Source organism: Anabas testudineus, chromosome 7 (assembly GCF_900324465.2).
Source record: "Anabas testudineus chromosome 7, fAnaTes1.2, whole genome shotgun sequence".
Classification (NCBI taxonomy): Eukaryota; Metazoa; Chordata; class Actinopteri; order Anabantiformes; family Anabantidae; genus Anabas; species Anabas testudineus.
Genome location: NC_046616.1, coordinates 21,220,405 through 21,237,933, shown reverse-complemented (window position 1 = coordinate 21,237,933; position 17,529 = coordinate 21,220,405). Strand labels below are relative to the sequence as shown.

Genomic DNA, 17,529 nt, shown 5'->3' with positions numbered 1-17,529 from the left:
AAATTACAGCAATGGCAAACAGCAGCAGGCTTTTGAAGATGCACAGTGCAGAAGGATGCCTTCCCTTTCTCTGTGTTTCGTCCAGGCAGCCACCGCACAGCGGATCAGCCGGATGAACAATGCAGCGAGAAGGAAGCGCGCACGGAGGTCGACGTGCACATGCACACACAGCAAACGTCACTCCTCCTCCCCCTGAACTCTGCCGTGCATTACGTTAGCATTTTATTGTGTTTGTATGCTTCACAAGGAGGCTAACCGCACTGTTTGAGGTTTATAGCTCAGCATCTCCGAGTGGACTGGAGCTGCTGGGATATTGGAGCCAAGAGATGAAAGTGAAACCAGCAGCTGAAGAGACAGGTGCAAAAGCCTGTAGACACCTTGTTAAAAAATCTTTCTTGTTTTCATCCTGTCTCCAATGCTCTGTCCTCCTCCTTCATTGGTCTGCTGCCTGGTCATAATACTGGAAATGCATGCCTGAGCAATACCCTCAGCAGTTGTGGACAACAGAGGTCTCCATGGCTCATTAAACACTGTCTTTCTGTATTGACTTAGTTTTTCATTGTGGTTTGTTTCCTCTCTCTCAGTGCCTCTGTATGGCACTGGTAATATAGTCTCAGTGTTTGTTTTTGTATGAAACTGAACTCTCTGAAGTGACAAAAAGGACATACTGCTGACATAGTTAGTACATTTGTAAAATGAATCATTAGTATCACTGACAAAACATATATATGTATGTGTGTATATATAAATGTATTCATGTATATATAAATAGAATTCATGTTGGGATACTTGTGAATTAGTAACAGGCCTTTCTGACCCGAATGGCATTAGAAGAAGACAGGTGAGCACCACAATGAGTGGGAGTAGGATACAACCTCTGGCCAACCCACCAAACAACTATCTCTGGGATATATTCTATCAAATTAATTCATTATCTCAAATTAATAACAAGATTTTGAAAACATGGCAGTACTTGATGGTGATGGCGCTGAATGTACTGAAAGCACCTTTTTATCTACCAATAAGTTGAATTTCTGGCCTTGTGGCAATCACAAATATATTGATGTTAAACACACCGACCAAATGTTCCCAGAAAACCACCAGTGTTCGACTTTGTCTCCCAAAATGTCAGAACTCACGGCAAAACATTCTGTATTTGTGACTAGAGCAACTGGAACTTTTATGGTTGCATTTAGGTACTTACAGTACTTGATTAAGGTGCCGGAACAATTTAAATGATTCACATGCAAAGTGTTTATTAAGCTTTAAATAAAACCACCATCTGTTCTTGCCTAAATATAACTACAGCTGAACTCAGGCCTGTGTTGTGACAGCCCTGTGCAGTAAATGTCGCTACTGTCCCCATCCTCCTCCTTGTAGCTCACTTCCCATTAATAAATGTAGCTCTTCGTTCGCTCAAAAACATGTTGAATTGGGATATAATCCACATAGTGCTTACATTCGCTACGAAAGTGCATTTGCAGTTTAACTGCATAGGAATGTACAGTGATTCTTAGCAGATGGGTTTGGCTGTTAAAGCAAGTCACTGTAAACCACAAATGCCAGCCACATGATGCTATGCTAGATGCTATCATCACAAAAGTCATCAGGGTACATCTTCTGGGAAGCATGAATCTCTGTACAGATGTTTGGCCAACTACAAGTCTACTTTGCACACACTGGCCATCTGTATTGAATTTGATTACAATACCTAAAATATATGCTGAAATATTTTAGACTGGACCAAAGTGGTCGACCAACCTGTCGATAGGTAAGGCCATACATTTTTCAACTAAACTGGAAAAAAAGAATTAACATCTGCAAAATGATTCCTGATTTTTTTACCTTCAGTATAATACAGGTCAATTCTAGTAGGTCCTCATAGTATGATTGTATAGATTATTACATCTGCACCGGGCCTGATAAACTGCAGGGCAGATAGTTGTGCTCAGGGATGCAGTTGGACATGGATACTGGACAAAGGACAGGATGGAGAAAGACAGGCCTCTGCATGCTCTGGATGACCGCAGGGAGGCTGTGACTCTTTATTCACCTCGATGCCCCAGCTAAAGACAGGGAAGCTCAACCCGAGTTTTATTTCAGCTTTTTGTTAAATATCTCTCTAAGCCACGAAGGGATTAGAAAGGACAATTCCAAGGTCAGTCCTCACTGACTGACAAAAAATACTTTTGTCTCAGTGGGTGGGAAGGACACTTTACCTTGATGTGACATCTATTTGAGCAATAATTTATTACACCCACACATTGTATTGTATACACCTTTAGTCCATATGTCATCAGACTAGGTGTGTACAGTTATGTCAGCTAATGGATATTTAGTACAGTCAGCCAACAATAGCAGGCAAGATGTCCCGAGCCAAGAATGTACAGTATTCCTGAAGGCTGAGGGCTTTGGGACACCATATGTGCCTATTGCAAAATGTGCTGATCATTATCATATTACCATTGCACACAATATGCAGCAAGACCATTCCTTTCAGTTATCTGCTAAAAGGGTAGACCAAGCTATTTTGTCAATGATCCAGGAATAATGCTACTGTCATTGTCCAGCAAGCTCAAAATAGTCTCATAAAGAGTCACATCTCCCTTAAGACCTAATTTTTCTCTATGTTGTAATATTAATAGTAATTTGAAACCTGTGGCTAAATAATTCTGCACTTAAAGAGTTTGAAAATATATTATTAAAATAGCCCAAGACATTTCAACAGAGCAAAGATACAATTGGAAAAGTGGATGTTGTATAAGGAGGTTTTCAACCTGTTCATTAGTCGTATCAGAGCCCAAACCCCCGACCTTATGTTGATATGGCTCCTCTAATTGGATTTCAAGTGGGGAGAAAGAGGTGATTGGAGACATTGATTCTGTTCATGTAACATTTTTTATCCCAAAGTCTAAATCCATCTACAATTAATCTTTTGTGCTCTGCGGCTGCTACATGCCTCCATACCGACTTTCTGCCGACTGAATACAACTCCCAGCAAACGGTGGCTGTTATGGCAGCGGAACTTGTCTGAGGATGGGAACACACTCCACACCTCTCCTGTTTCATGGAGAATTAGTCGGGGGGTGGCGGGCAGTGAGACCACTTTGACAGTGGAGCCCAAAATGTCTCTGTGTGTCTGCCACAACCGTTACTCTCGGAAAAATGAAGAAACCGGGTACTCCTTAGTTGCAAATAAGCTGTTGATTCTCTCTCTGTCTGCCTGTCACACAGAATGAAGCAGGGCATTCTGTTACCCTGAGTTGCCAAGTGAACCTAACAAGGTGGTAATTAACAGATGGCGGGGGCTTTCTCACTGTTTCCGGAGCTGTACTACTGTCAGAGAATTGCCTCATTAGACGCCCACTGACACCCCTGCTGGTGACATTTCTGCATTGCTTCCATGCTCATTTAGGAAAGGCATTGTGTCTGTGTAAGCCCATTGTAATTTAACTGACTGTTTACTGGCTCTTAGGTAAATATCTGCACTGCTAGTCAATTATTTTGACCCTGCTGAAGTGAGGACTTGCTGTTCTGCCAAAAAGTAAGTTTCTGGGAATTAGAAAAAGCTAGGTATTTTAGGTTTTGTCAAAAATTGCAGCACTAATACTGATAGCTTCGCCTGAGCATGTTTGCTATAAAATACCACTAGCTTGGCAATGTTGATGGCAGTCAAAGTATTTCAGTACATTGCCGTGACAATTTTATAGACATTCTTTGACAGTTTCAAAAAGGTGAAGTCTACTGACTGTGGTGAACCCGCTGGCTTTTATTTTCTTTCTTCTTCAAGTTGATTTTTATGGGTTTGTTGAAATGTCTCAAAGACTGTTGAATGAATTAAAGTGGGATTTGGCACATACTTTTATAGTCTCCAGAAAATAAAGCCTGCTGACTTTAGTGATCCATTGAATTTTCCTCTACAGCCACCATGGGCTTCACATTTATCATTCTGAGCAGAATGCATGGATGCACTGTTTTGTATACATGCAAAATTAATGACATTACCATCATCCTCAGCTGTGCTGGGTGTTTTATTGTTAATTCTCAAACATATGCCAACACACTGATGTACAAGATTAACATTGTACCTGCTAAACATTGCTGACATTACCATTTAACTTTACCCGTCCAGGGCAACCTCATACTTTCATCTTTAAATGAAAAATGTGTCTCTCAATAAGACGATTTGCAAAGCACTTACAGTAGTTTACAGTTACTGAAATGACAGATGGTAAGGTGAGCTGAGAGTAGCTGCTTCCCATGGCAGATACCAAACTGTAAGTGTCCTATGCCACTGAGGGAAGGATGATGGGCAGCAGCATGTGCGTTGTTTTCATGAAGGTGTGTGTGATAGAGAAAGAAGGAGTGTTGTTGGTGCCTCTGCATAGTATGTTTTTAATTGTGCAGATCTAGTATGTCCTCACGTCCCTGATCCTCTTACTTTTTCTTTATCTACACCAATCTAAGCAGCTGCAGACAAGGGGTGCTGCAGCTGTGGCAGTGACTTGTCACTTGAAAGCTTATCTGTGATATGAGATATAAGCAAAAACAAAAGGTTTAAGTGGCTAGCAGGGGAAAAAAGGAGAAGTGGACTGGCAGGGAAGGTCAGTAGCTATTCAGAAAGTGATCTCAAATATAGGTGTGAGGAGTCCTGTGGGGATCTGCCAGGACAGATGAATCTCCACAGCAAGGGAGGCAAATGTGCACAGTCAGACATGGTGCAAGAGAGTAGTGATGAAAAGGCAGGTGGAGAGAGGTGACTGCGGAGAGGAAACACCAGACTCCCTCCTGTGACCTTCCCTACCTCCATGGGTTTTTAGTGATTCTCGAGCCTTGAATTTCTGCATCCCACCACCAACTCACCCAACTTGAGAGAGGATGCTAAATGGGGAGGTACAAAGCTCTCCATTGTGCCCCACATGCCTCGTACCACCAGCCTGCCAGACCAGTGATGTGCTGCCTTATAACTTAGCGGGAAGATGCAATTCCCTCCTTTTCCCTCTCTGCGTCTCTGGAGATATGATGTAGCGCGCTAACACAACCTGACAGGCAGGCCACAAAGACTACCCTGTTAGAAGCACTTAAGTGGGAGTTTGCTTTGGGCTGGGGTTGTGATTTGCATGTGTTTGTATATGCATGTACGAGAGAGAGAAAGACTGATTTTGTTGACCCAGTGGGGTATCGACCATGCATTTGCAGGAATCCCGTGGTAACAATTAGTACCCCTCATTGTGCGCAGCGAAACCAGCCGATCTTTGAAGGCAGTGTGGAAATTGTATTCCCAGGCATGATGAATACCCTGGTGGAGGCAGAGTCACTCCTGTCCCCTTTAACATGGGAACAATCCTGACCCAGTGGGTAATGTTTGTGTGAGTTTTGAGGTTTTTCATGTCTCATAGCTTCTGGGAACATTGACCGCAAGCCTGTGGCTTTCAAGTGGCGATGCGTAGCCAGACCCAGCTTTTGTTTCATTGACCTAAATTCTTCGCATTCATTGTGTGTCAGAAAAAAAGTCTATAGAGTTACATAATGGAGAACCATGCTTCTTTTGGCCCTGCACCCTCACTTGTACCTCTGCCATGCTGGAGTATCTAGGCTGTTTCAGCTTAAGTAAAGCAGCAGGCGCATGCAGAGCATGTAGAAGCTACAAAACTCCAAAATCACTTGAATTATTCGCTCATGTGTGCCTGCATCGCGTTGAACACATAGTAAGCAGGAAACCTGACACTCTTCAGTCCAAAATTTCAACACTACTTTTGGAAGATGTAAAAGCAGGGGGAGACCCCCCCTCAACTAGCCAATGTAATTAAGCTGATCGCCAGTCTCAGGAGTTGCAGTTTTATCTCCTCAAGGCCTGAATGAGACATAATAATAAATTACAACATTTCTGAATTAGGTAGACGATAGGTTTTCAGTCCCCCAACAGCAGCAGCTACATCTATCTTTGAGTTCTTCCAGCTGAGAATGGGTGTCATTAAAAATAGCGTTCGTATTTCAGGGTAAATCTCCTGTAGAGTGTGGGATGCGTAGGATGCGCGGCACTTTAAAATTTTTATTACTTTCACTGTGGGAATATTTCTCTGTTACTACGTGGTATGATCATTTTTTTTATTTAGCTTTCTGCTGATTTCTCTTAGCTGGAACTCCGCCACTCGTGTGGCAGAAGGAGTCTTTTGAGTGAGTGAGTGAATACATTCAAGTAGGACCTAAAGATATGTGTGTGAATTAGAATGAAAAAGTGTCTGGCACATGGGTTCAAATCTGTGTAGTATTATAAAAATATTTATTAGCAGTTTGGCCAAAGGTAGAATTAGTCTAACGCTGGGAAAATTTTGTATTTACTATCTCTTTAGGTTACTTGCTGGAGGAGGTGTATTAGCTCGCTGACTGATGTTCCTCGTGGTAATTGCAGATCTCATTTGGAGTCTGGATGACATTACTCACAGCCTGGCTTCCACTCAGTTTTGATTTGTCAACATTTTCGGGTCTGGAGAAGATCTATGGGATGTTAACACTTGCGTCAGAGCCTCTGACAGCAAACATTACCACATTCTGGCCTTGTAGGGCTGTAATTGAAGCCACACAAAAGAGAAAAAGCAGATGTACAACATGAAACTCGATTTTGATGAGGCACATTTTAGGTATAATTGCGGCTGTGCTGTCAAAACAAGTGCGGTGTGATGTTTTATGTATCTACGTAGAGGACCTCAGCGCTCACTACTTCTGGCTGTAGAAGGTTAATTGTGTGCGAGAAGAGAGTGCTGGTTATTGATGCCCACAGTGCAGCTGGAGTTTTATTCCAAGCACATTCAACATGTTTCTTCTTGAGAAACTGTTCCGCATGCAGCTGCAAATGCAAGGGAATTCTCTCTGCGTCTTCCTTCTCACTTTATCTCTCATTGTCTGTCTGACATTCTGTCACTCCAAGCAGAATCGTAAATCTACCACCTTCTTGAAGTCGCAGGCCCCCACACTACCTCAGACTTGACTTGAACTGCTTTCGTTCTCAGGAAAAGCAACAGTCCTGATGTTGTGTTTCTCTTTGACGCGCATGCATCTGCATTTTAATTAAAGACCCCAATTAATGTTTCGTCACATGTGACAACTTCAATATGCAGACTTTGCCTTCCTAAGTACAAGTAATTGATGTCCAGACACTTTTGATTTGAGGCTCACAACACGTGTCTGACGGACGACCGCAGTGTAGGATGTTAGAAATGTAGATGTCAGAATGTCTTTTTAATTGTCTCAGAATCACATCACAGGAGTGGGTGTTTTGTAAATGAGCACGATGTAGATGCCCACCTACGTGATTTAATTGTTGGACTGACCCAGATTTCTCTTTCCTTTCCTCTAGGTAAGGTGTTGAATACTGATTTGCGTCACTACCTCAGTCTGCAGTTTCAGAAGGGCTCCTATGACCATAAGCTGCAGCAGAGGATCAGGGACAACCTGTACCTGCGCACCATTCCCTGTGAGTAGCTTCTACTGTCTTGGGCACCTTACCACCCTCTGTCTGTCTCTGGACTCTGCTTGTTGTCCCCTGATGGAGGAAAAAACACTTTTTGACTTTTTGACACCCTGCATTAAACATTGTATGTCTTTAAAAACATTTACTCATTTCTTCTTCATTCCACCAAAAAGACATTTTGCTCATGTAGAGCAAAACTTTAAATAATCTCAACATAATTTATAAAGGCGCCAAGGCTTAGGCTTAATGTACCTGCGGTGTCCTAGGAAAACCTGAGTGGACTTTGATATTTACCATGAGTAAAACATGCTGTCAGAGTTTGTTGGAAAGAAATAGGAAATAGCCACTTTCTCACATTTTATGTTTAATTGAACAAAAATTAGTTTCGAAAAGTTAGAGAGACATTTATTTTTCAGTTTCTGATTAAAGTAACACTTTAACAATCAGTAAAGTTAGATACTTTTCTCTCTGTCTTTAGGTGTCCTCTCCACTTTTTCTATTAATATAGAACAGTACATAACCAAGGCAGCGCAATTTAGTTTTTATACTCGAGTGATTTTAAAATGGACAACAATGCCACCAGGCATAGGAAGTGACAGAGCGGCTGAAATTCTCTCTGCCGCTCAGCGTAGTTAAAAACTCTCTTTGATTTTTTTATTGCTGCTCCAGACGTTCTTTATTATCTGTGTAATTCTCAGTTAGCATTTACAAAACTCTCGTGTTTGACATTTTACTTGCAAGCATTTGTGTAGGGAGCCATTTTAAAAGGCGTATTAGGATGTTTCCTTTAATATATGATAATCTAGTAATGATTATATAAAGCTAAGAACAATCAGCATGACTTTCTTTCTCATTTTGCTGAACGATTCTGCCCTCCTGCTGTCATAGAAATAAAGATATGTACAGTATGAAATACCTAAAGTGCGTCAGTTTTCTATACATGTTTAGTTGGCAACTTCCATAAATCACCATAGAAGATTAAAACTTGGGCCATAAATATCCCATGCGAGACGTTGCAGCCTGGCTTGAGTAGCTTAGCATATGAACCCTGTCCCCTCTGCCCATACAAGCTCATGCCAGTGGTTTAATCACAGTGCAGTGAGCCTCAGTGACCCTGCGAGGAGCCTAAATAGCCACTACAGCATGATGCCTGCGCTCATTACAACAGCCTGAGCAGCATCTCAGAGTGAGAGAAGCATGACTTCCTTCTTCCAACTACCCACACTGTGGCTTCATTAAGTGTCACTCTTGCCACTCACAGAAGATGACAGGAGCTCAAGTCAGTGCCGGCGGTCCAGGGCACCAAAAAATCCTTGAAGCTCGGCTAAAGCCTGCTCCCATATCCCCAATCCCCGTGCCAGCTACCTTTCTCCCTCCCTGGGCATTAATGTCTGTCACGGCATGGCAATCAGCTGCATGAGTCTCAGTGCAAGATAAGAAAATGAGGAAGGATAGTGGAAATGTAGAAAAAATGCCCCCAGGTTTTCAATCCTGGCAGTTTTTTTATGTTTAGTTTTTTTTTTTTTTTTTTTTTAGAAGATTGAAGTGCGCTCCTTTGAAGCTTTTCACTGCACTGAGAAAAAAGTTGAAAAAAAGCAAGGAAATGTGAGACGTTCAGATCTTGATTTGAGTTTAAATTTGAGCAGTTATGAACAAATGCAGTCTATTCTCATGTATAACACTTCACTCATTGTTTTGTTATTGTCCATATTGAATTCATCAGTCAAGCATTGAACCCCTCACCTAATGACATCAACATGAGCTTTAAGAGTCAGGAGTTAGGAAAGCCTGAATGCATGAGACAAGATAGGAGGTGTGGGTTAAAGCTATATTTTCTTATATACTCCAAAAATACTCCATATTTTAAATTATTCATAAGAAGCATCTGAATAAAAACTGCTCATTTGCATAAAAACTGAAAGGGTTATAAAGTAATGTTAGATATTTAGATATTCAGCAGTCGACAGTTTGACAAACAGTGTCAAACTCTTAATTGAAACAATTTAGTGCTGTAGTTGTGGGCACCGCACCAGAATGCTCAAAGGAGACCAGAAAACAACTACATATAGAGGAGTAAAAGAATCTTGAGAGCTTGAGAGCCTCTTGCTTAGCATGTTTGCTGAAGAATTTATGATATGGAAATCATGGTGCAAGGTTAATGGAGCCTGCACGGCACCACTGAGAAACCAAGCTTGAATTGTTTGGGAAGACTACGTGCTCCGTGATGTGTAAGGCTTAAAAAGGATATACAAATCAGCTTGCCACCATCAATGGGAAAATGAATTCTCAAGGCTTTTTGGAGCATTCACATTTATTGTCATTATAAACAAGAGCTACCTAAAGTTCTGGGCCGAGCATGATGGAGCACAGCAGAGCATTTCAGAGAGTGGATAGCCTAACATGCATATTGTAGTGTAAAACCACATTTTGTGTCTGTATTTGTTTCTTAGACAAAGATCAAATCACATTTTATGATCAATCAGTGCAGAAAACTCCAAACAGTTCTAATATTTGGTTTCGCCACTACAGCTTTGCATTGATGCACTATCGAGAAATAAAAATTGCACTTATCCACAGTGCAGGTCAGTGAACCACAAAGAATGGACGTGTCACAAGGTCAAATGCAGCATGTTCCATGCTCTTGATCCTGATTTTCTTTTTGACTGTCTGCACATTACCTCAAACATCCTGCTCCTTTTTCATGAATTACGACCTTTATCATTTTCTACTGCCACTTCCTACCAGATATGACGTGCAATGTAATAGAATCTCTCCATTTTACAGAAGAAATTATCAAATCTTTTTTTCTGAACCATTCATTCGTTCTTGAGTAGTAATTTCTTCTCACTTTGAATTAACACGAGATGTATCATAATAACGCATCATACGGAGTACCAAATGTTCAAATGGCTCACTTCACATCTTTTCACGGACAACAATAAATTGCTGTAAAGCAATCACATGTGATACTGGCTCAAATTCTGTTATTTTGTCTTTTAATATCCTGTTTTGCCTTTTAATTTCCTACTCCTGAAATACAAATGCGTGTTGTTGTTGTTGTTTGGGATGATTTTTGCTACTTGTGATCCGACCAGTTTTGTTGTATAACGTATGATGGAAAGAAGCTGCAGTAAAATTTGAAAATCTCTTCCACCGCAGTCTTAGAAACATGAACTGCTTTCTATGTACCAGTGTTAATTAGATTGTAAGTCCTGCATAGCTCCTGGATCAGCTGCTCATTATATTAGTACTTGGCATTTTCATATGGATCCGATATGGATGCATATTAGAAAATGATATGATCAAATCAAACTTTAAGAGAATGTTTGATTTCATACAATTTCATATATCATCATAATGATGATTATACATTTAGCCTCTCATCCAAAATGCTTCTGTAGTTCTGACTGACTGGTTTTGAGGCTTGTTGATGATTAGATGGTACAGTACGAATGGCTGTAAAACTGCCTGTATTGTCAGGGCATGGTGACCATGCATGCTTTTAAGTGATGGTTGTTCCAGTTTGACGTACACGACCTCCTTTACTTGAGATAACATCCTTTCTAAGTCATTTGCCGTCATTAGCTGGTGCCCTGGGAGTGGCACTAATTGACACATTGTCTTTTCTAACCTGTTTGGCTTAATTTGTCCTTTCACCGTCTTCATGATTTTTCAAGCGTCAAATATTGATGCACCTAGCTTATTATTGTAGTCACTTGACATTTTCTTGTGTCTTATAACTCAAGGGGTACATTTTAAGTCAGTATGACTCTAAATGAGGTGAAGGCTCGATGGCCATCACCAGGACTGTGGACTGAATGTTGTTCATTTTAAAGTGAGTGCTCTGATTGATCAGACATTACAGTCAACAAAACCTGTTGTTCTTGTAGAAATTAAAATTAAATTATCAGGCATGTGTCAGAATAATTATATAGTTGTTTTTTCCCTGTCGGTTTATTTTTTCTTTACTATTGTTCAGCTGCGTTTAGGGTCTAAGAGCATTTTTGATAAACGTGTTACCTGGCGTGGTTTGACACATTTGTCCTGTATTGTTTCCATATGGTTGTTTCATCTCTTCAGGGAGAAGCCTGTGAGGAACTACAGACAAGGTAGAAGTTAAAACAGTGTCTTGTTTTTCACTGTGAGCAGTACAAATACACAGTTTCAAACTTCAACGTTGCCTTTTGAAATCCCCCACATCTCGCAGCCATGTTACAGCAACACTTTGGACATTAGATGATAGAATTACACTTACAAAGGCACATGATGGTGTGATGAGAATGAGAACTGTCAAGGCAGGATAGCTGATCCGACTTGGCTGAGAGTCATCAGGTAAAGCAGATGAATAAATGACAAAAGGCTACGTAACAGCAACATTTCCCTATATCGTCTTCCAAAAGCAGGCTCATATTTCCTGCCTTTGTGGCTTTGCTGGTTCTCTCTGATTGCTTTGTTTGACAGAATAAAAGATGGTCTTTGCAACAGACTAAGCTGTTTCAGATGGCGATGGCTCATACTGCAGTCAGGATGGATGTTGCCACAGAGAGAAAATGAAGAATGGGGATAGGTTCCTATTAAACTCTGAGTTAAAATCCCTTGTGCCTGCAGCGGAGCCAGATAGCACAGCAAGTTCAGCTGAGGTACTGTTAAAGCCCTGACTACATCTAAGATGATGGTAAGCAGAGTTGACATTTTAGGGAGCGTAAAATCATTTTCATAACAGTATGTTTTCAGTGTCTGGCAGTTGAGAGCATCAACAAGGGGAAACATGATACATTTTTCTTTTCTTTTTTTTTTTTTACCCACTTGCAACAGTTATGGCAGATTATTTATTTAACAATCCTAACTTTGCAGGAAGTAGAAATGCAGCACGGAGCTTAATTATTAAAAACAAGCACTTGGAACTCTTAAGCATATTCTACAAATCCTGCTTTAAGATCAACTTAGACATAGAGACCGACCTTGACCAAAACTGCTGGCACGAAGGTGACAGTACACTGTAAAACATGTCAGTGATTTTTACTCCGATGATCTCAGGGAGTTTAGCCTGCTTTTATGAACGTGAAAAAATCTTTCCCAATGCTGGAAACAAGCAGCAGGGCCGTAATCTCTAATGTTATTGGAAATGACTTTGACAGTGACGGTGCTCTGGAGACACACATTTATGAGTTAATTCTGCGAATTCATAAATGCAGTCTTTGGTTTATTGCAAAAAGAGTGTTCACGTTTTGGCACAAACAAGACTTTTACCTAAGCAGAATTACGCTGACAGCTCAACATTACATTTATATTTCCATCGTATTGCCATGGAAACCAAGCTATACATTGGATTATGCTGAGAAAGTAAAGCCGCCTTCTTGAGTTCATCTTTTTTATATGTTGCATTAATATAGGGTTTAATTGTCTCCTTAAGGAATAAAAGTGGCACTGTTGTTCACAAAAGATTAAAATTCTGTTCATTATCATTATCATCAGTTACATTTCCTCTGTATTCCGTCAGCTGTGCTTCTGCGTGGAGGTTATTTTTTCTCTGCTTCATATCTGAATAATGAATTCATAGCTTTGTGGTCCCGGCTCTGTTGACTATTCATGATGTAGACACAGATTCTCCCTTGAGTGCTGTAGTTGGACTTCAATCACATCCCCATGGGCTTATTGGATACACTGTCACTCGCTCTCTTCCCATCCCCTCATTCTACTTGTTTAGAGATTCCCCTTTTTCTTAAACTGTTGTTCGTTGTTGGCAGGTACCACTCGGCAACCCAGAGAGGGGGAAGTTCCCGGAGTGGACTACAACTTCGTGAGTGTTGAAGAATTCCAGGAGCTGGAAGAAAGTGGACTACTGCTGGAGAGCGGCACCTACGATGGTACGTCTCAGACTTATGGGGAGCACTCCTCTTCTTCGGCAGTGAAGATGGAAAAGAATTAATTGAATTAGCCTGAAATAAATTTCCCTATATTGCACCAGTGCTCTTTGAATTCCAACTAATACTGAAAGCTTATTGTTAAATGCCAATATACAATTTTATGATCCAAATCATAGCTTTGCAGATTATTTACTATATGTGTTTTTGTTCTCACAAACAGCTCACCAAGATATAATAACAATAAATTATCACTCCAACTTGACCTGAGCAAGACATAGAGAGAATGTAGGAGGATGTTTACTGTTTCATTGCCGCATTTCTCTTCTTTTATTGAGGAAATGCCGAAATACAGTACATAGAGTAGGACATAAACAGAACACACTACTTTTAAAGTGACTTTCTGATGCATAAGGAAAACCCTCACACTCACGTTGTGATGTCCATCTGTGTTACTATGGTTACCAAATGATCTTGTACCTTATAAGTTAAGTAGTACTTTAGCCTTTTAATTGAAATTAACAAAACAGAAGCCTCTGGTAGTCCATCCAGGGAGAGAAAGTGAAGAGTGAGGACTCTTCCAGGTAGATTGTGCCAAATTTGAAGAAATCTTTCAAGGCAGTCCTGAGATACCATGTTGACAACAATGGACAGGACTGTCTGAAACATTATGCCCCTGGCAAGTATGTTGCCAACACTGAGGCAGAAAAACTACAGCCCAAAGAATAAAGATTGACCAGAGAAACAGGGCATTAAGCTATCAGCACAGTACATCACTGCACTCCACCCTGGGGACATGACTTGAAGATTAGTTTCCCATAATGCCCTGCTTATTAGTTCTCTTGTGACTTTGCTGAGCTGTGCGCCATTAGGTCATCAGGTGCGGTCAACACAATGCCCATGTCATCAAACTGTCATTGTAAAAGTGACAGAGCTGGAGGTAATCTATGCCCAGATGATTTTGTTAAAGAACGTCCCTCCAGACCTTTATACGCTCTTGGAAATATGTTTGCTATCTCACCCGCCCTCTGTCCCACACATCCAACCCTGGGAGAGTGACCCTGCAACCTTGAGCCTGTGAACCAGTCAACCGAATGAATAATGGATCATCTGTGCCCTTCCCTGCTTAATGTAAGACAACCGAATGTGTATTGAAAGCACAGATACAGAAACCCCCAGAAGGGTTAATTATTAATGTCCACATCTTTGACCTCTGATTCTCCACTGATAAACTGTCACACAGAAACACAGACAGACTGACTGACCACATAACACACATAACTATGATTTCCCAATGGCGAACTAGTCATTGACCATCAGTTACTAGTTACTACTCACTTATGTAGATTGTAAAATTAGCATTAAGAGCCCATTAACACAAAAAGAAAACTTGTACTGACATCAGGTTTCATGGAAAGATAAGAGTCCTAGCGTTCCAGTAGGGTTAGGGTTAGGAGCATAGGAGCACTGAGGCATGGCTGTGATAGCTGGTGAACTGGAATATATATCAGATCAAAATATAGATGGACTTATAAGTAGATAGAGTATTTTTGAAACAATTGTGTTACGGGTATAAAATTCCCACTTTTTATGTCCTCTACTCTTTTATTATGTTTTTATTGTTTCCATTCCTGGCTGGCAGCAAAAAGGATTTCCTGCTTGTGGGCCAGACTCTGAACTGAACTGAACTTAGAGTGTCAAGGGAAAACCACACTCTATTCCTACCTACTTTTTCATTGCAGACTGTCATTACTCATCTCTCTCTCTCCACCTCCTGTGACATGCCAAGCTACTTCCATGCATGTTAGACTTCTCTGTCTGAAAAAGCCCTTACTGTATGTGTGACTGATTGAATGGAAACATCGACCTGGGCAGCAGCGTGACTAATCCTTGAGTCCTGTGAACAACAGGGTCTCGATGTGGCCGTGGTTAATCTGTAACCAAGAGTGACACTCACCCCCACTGTTCTGCTGGAGCCAATATTTGAGACAATGACTGTTTCACAGAATTCGTTGTCATATCACTCACCAGTAGTAGAAAGTTATTTCAGAAGGCTAATATTATGAAAATAGTTAACCAAGCATAAAAGAGGAAAATTGTGTGTTTGTGGGATCAGTCTGCAGCATTAATCTATTACATTTTCAACAGTCTACCTGCATTCCAAGCAGATCTTAGCAGCAGAGTTGACTCAGCCACTGGTGGAGTGGATGGGGAAGTTCAAACAGCTCAAAAACAAAGAGATTAGTTTGCCAGTTTTTATTTTTTACAGAGTGATGAAAGTGTCAGTTTGTGAGTAATACTTGTTACCCTGGCTGCACAGAAACTCTCAAGAATTAGACCTGCATTTGTGCAGAGTGTATGTGTGTGTGTGCATGTATGTGAATCAGGGCATATCCAATTTTCTACCCCTCACTGTGGACTGTACAGAAAAGCCAGTGGTATGAATCATTCATGGCAGAGACAGGCAGCTGAAATGGACGAGCACAAGCGAGGGAAGCAGGTGTTGAAAATCAGTCAGCAACAGCAGAAATCACACGCACAACATTCCACACACGCATTTACGTATGACATGACTGACATGGGAAACACAGTCTTTAACACATTGAAGTTTGAAGATGGCATCATGGATCAGTGGCCTGCTGCAAGGGTGCAGTGGAAATATAAAATAGTACCACATTGCATGCCATGGGTGAAGCATAAAAGAACAAAGACAAAAGGACATGATTCATTGACAAGACAGCAGTATGGTGCTTTCATTGTCTCTGATAGTTCCCGTCTGTAGTTGCAGCCCTGCTATGGGCTAATTGGACAGGGGAGAAAGATGATGAAATCCCTTTGTTTGTGCTATGCAAAATTCATCCTTTTTGAAAATCACTGACTTCCCTGGAATAAACCTGACCATTTACTGTCCCCTTGTTTTGACTGGAACACATTGCCTTAAAACCCTTTTACAAGAAGGTATTATAGGCTTTATGAAGTTCTGAAGTGAAGGTGTAAAGCCGTGGATTAGATAAGAGCAGGGCAATGGGCCAGAAGTCACAGATGAAGGAGTGTGCAAAGGTGCTGCACTCGCAACAGCTGTCCACTCCTAAGAATTGGCAAAACAGAGACGTGGAAGATTTTAAAGCACCTTAGTTCTTAGGACTCCACCGCTGATAACAAAAGAGTAGGATTAGTGTTGTTTTTGCACTGGTCCACATAACACAAGACAACAACAACAAATAAAAAGCTGAAACAGAAAATGTAGGAACAAAGGACGACGGGGTGAAGTAAGAGGGATTAGGATGGATGAGAACAGCTCAGGAAGAAAAGGATAAAAGAGATAAACATAAACCACAAAGCAAGTTCATTTAGTAGCAGCAGGTCACCTAACTGTGGATTGTGAAGCCCTGCACTACACACACGCACACAAGTGGAGGGAGCAGAGGAATGCAGGGTTGACAAAGTTGGCTTGTGAAGTGTGGGCATCCATGCCAAGCAGGGCCCAAGAGCCTGTGCCAAGGCTGGAGCACAAGATGGGCTTCACCCGCCTCGGGCAGTGGCAGTCAATGATGAGGTCTGGGCAGAGTGGGCACTGCCCAAGAGAGTGGAGGCCCATCCTCAATGATTAATGAGGGCATGCGATCGTGGCTGGCAAAGTTCAAAGAGGCAGAGGGATAAATGCAGAGTGAGGGTGGGATAAAGGGGGATTGGGGGGCCTCTGGGAAAGTAAGAAGCCGTGATAGGTTTTTTTTTCCCCAAACTGTCAACAGAAGGTCGTGCCTCTAATTTCCATTTGTGTTTGAAAACATTGCCACGAAAGTGCTCGCTCGATGACCATGATCGCATGAGTTGTTTCTCACTAGATCTTGCGTCACAGTTTTTGCGAGATTTAGTGAGTCTCACTGAAGATAAACTGTGGTCACAGTTGTACTCACATTTTATTCAGATTCTCACGAGTTGGAGATGAGACGTGCTGGCAGCTGCTGAGCAAAACAGATGGCGCGACATCTACACACACACACACACATTCTTTCTCATCCATAAACACACATGCTGGATCCCCAGCAGATGATATTTGATATTTGGGTGTCTCTGGGCACAGCAGCCTTCTAACAGGAAACGGGTTTGTAAAAAAGTGTTCCCTCTGATATAAAACTACTTTTTACTGGCAGCAAATAAAACCATGCATGTGTAACATGAGTGAATGACTGT

The 17,529-nt window shown here is 41.3% G+C and overlaps 1 protein-coding gene across 1 annotated transcript in view; it reads left to right on the top strand.

Moving 5' to 3' along the window:
• Positions 1-17,529, top strand: part of magi3a (membrane associated guanylate kinase, WW and PDZ domain containing 3a) — a 97,736-nt gene that overhangs the window by 49,986 nt on the left and 30,221 nt on the right. The window contains exons 2-3 of the mRNA XM_026367370.1: positions 7,358-7,474; positions 13,219-13,338. Coding sequence (XP_026223155.1) covers positions 7,358-7,474; positions 13,219-13,338 — 237 coding nt within the window. The remainder of the gene's footprint in view (positions 1-7,357; positions 7,475-13,218; positions 13,339-17,529) is intronic.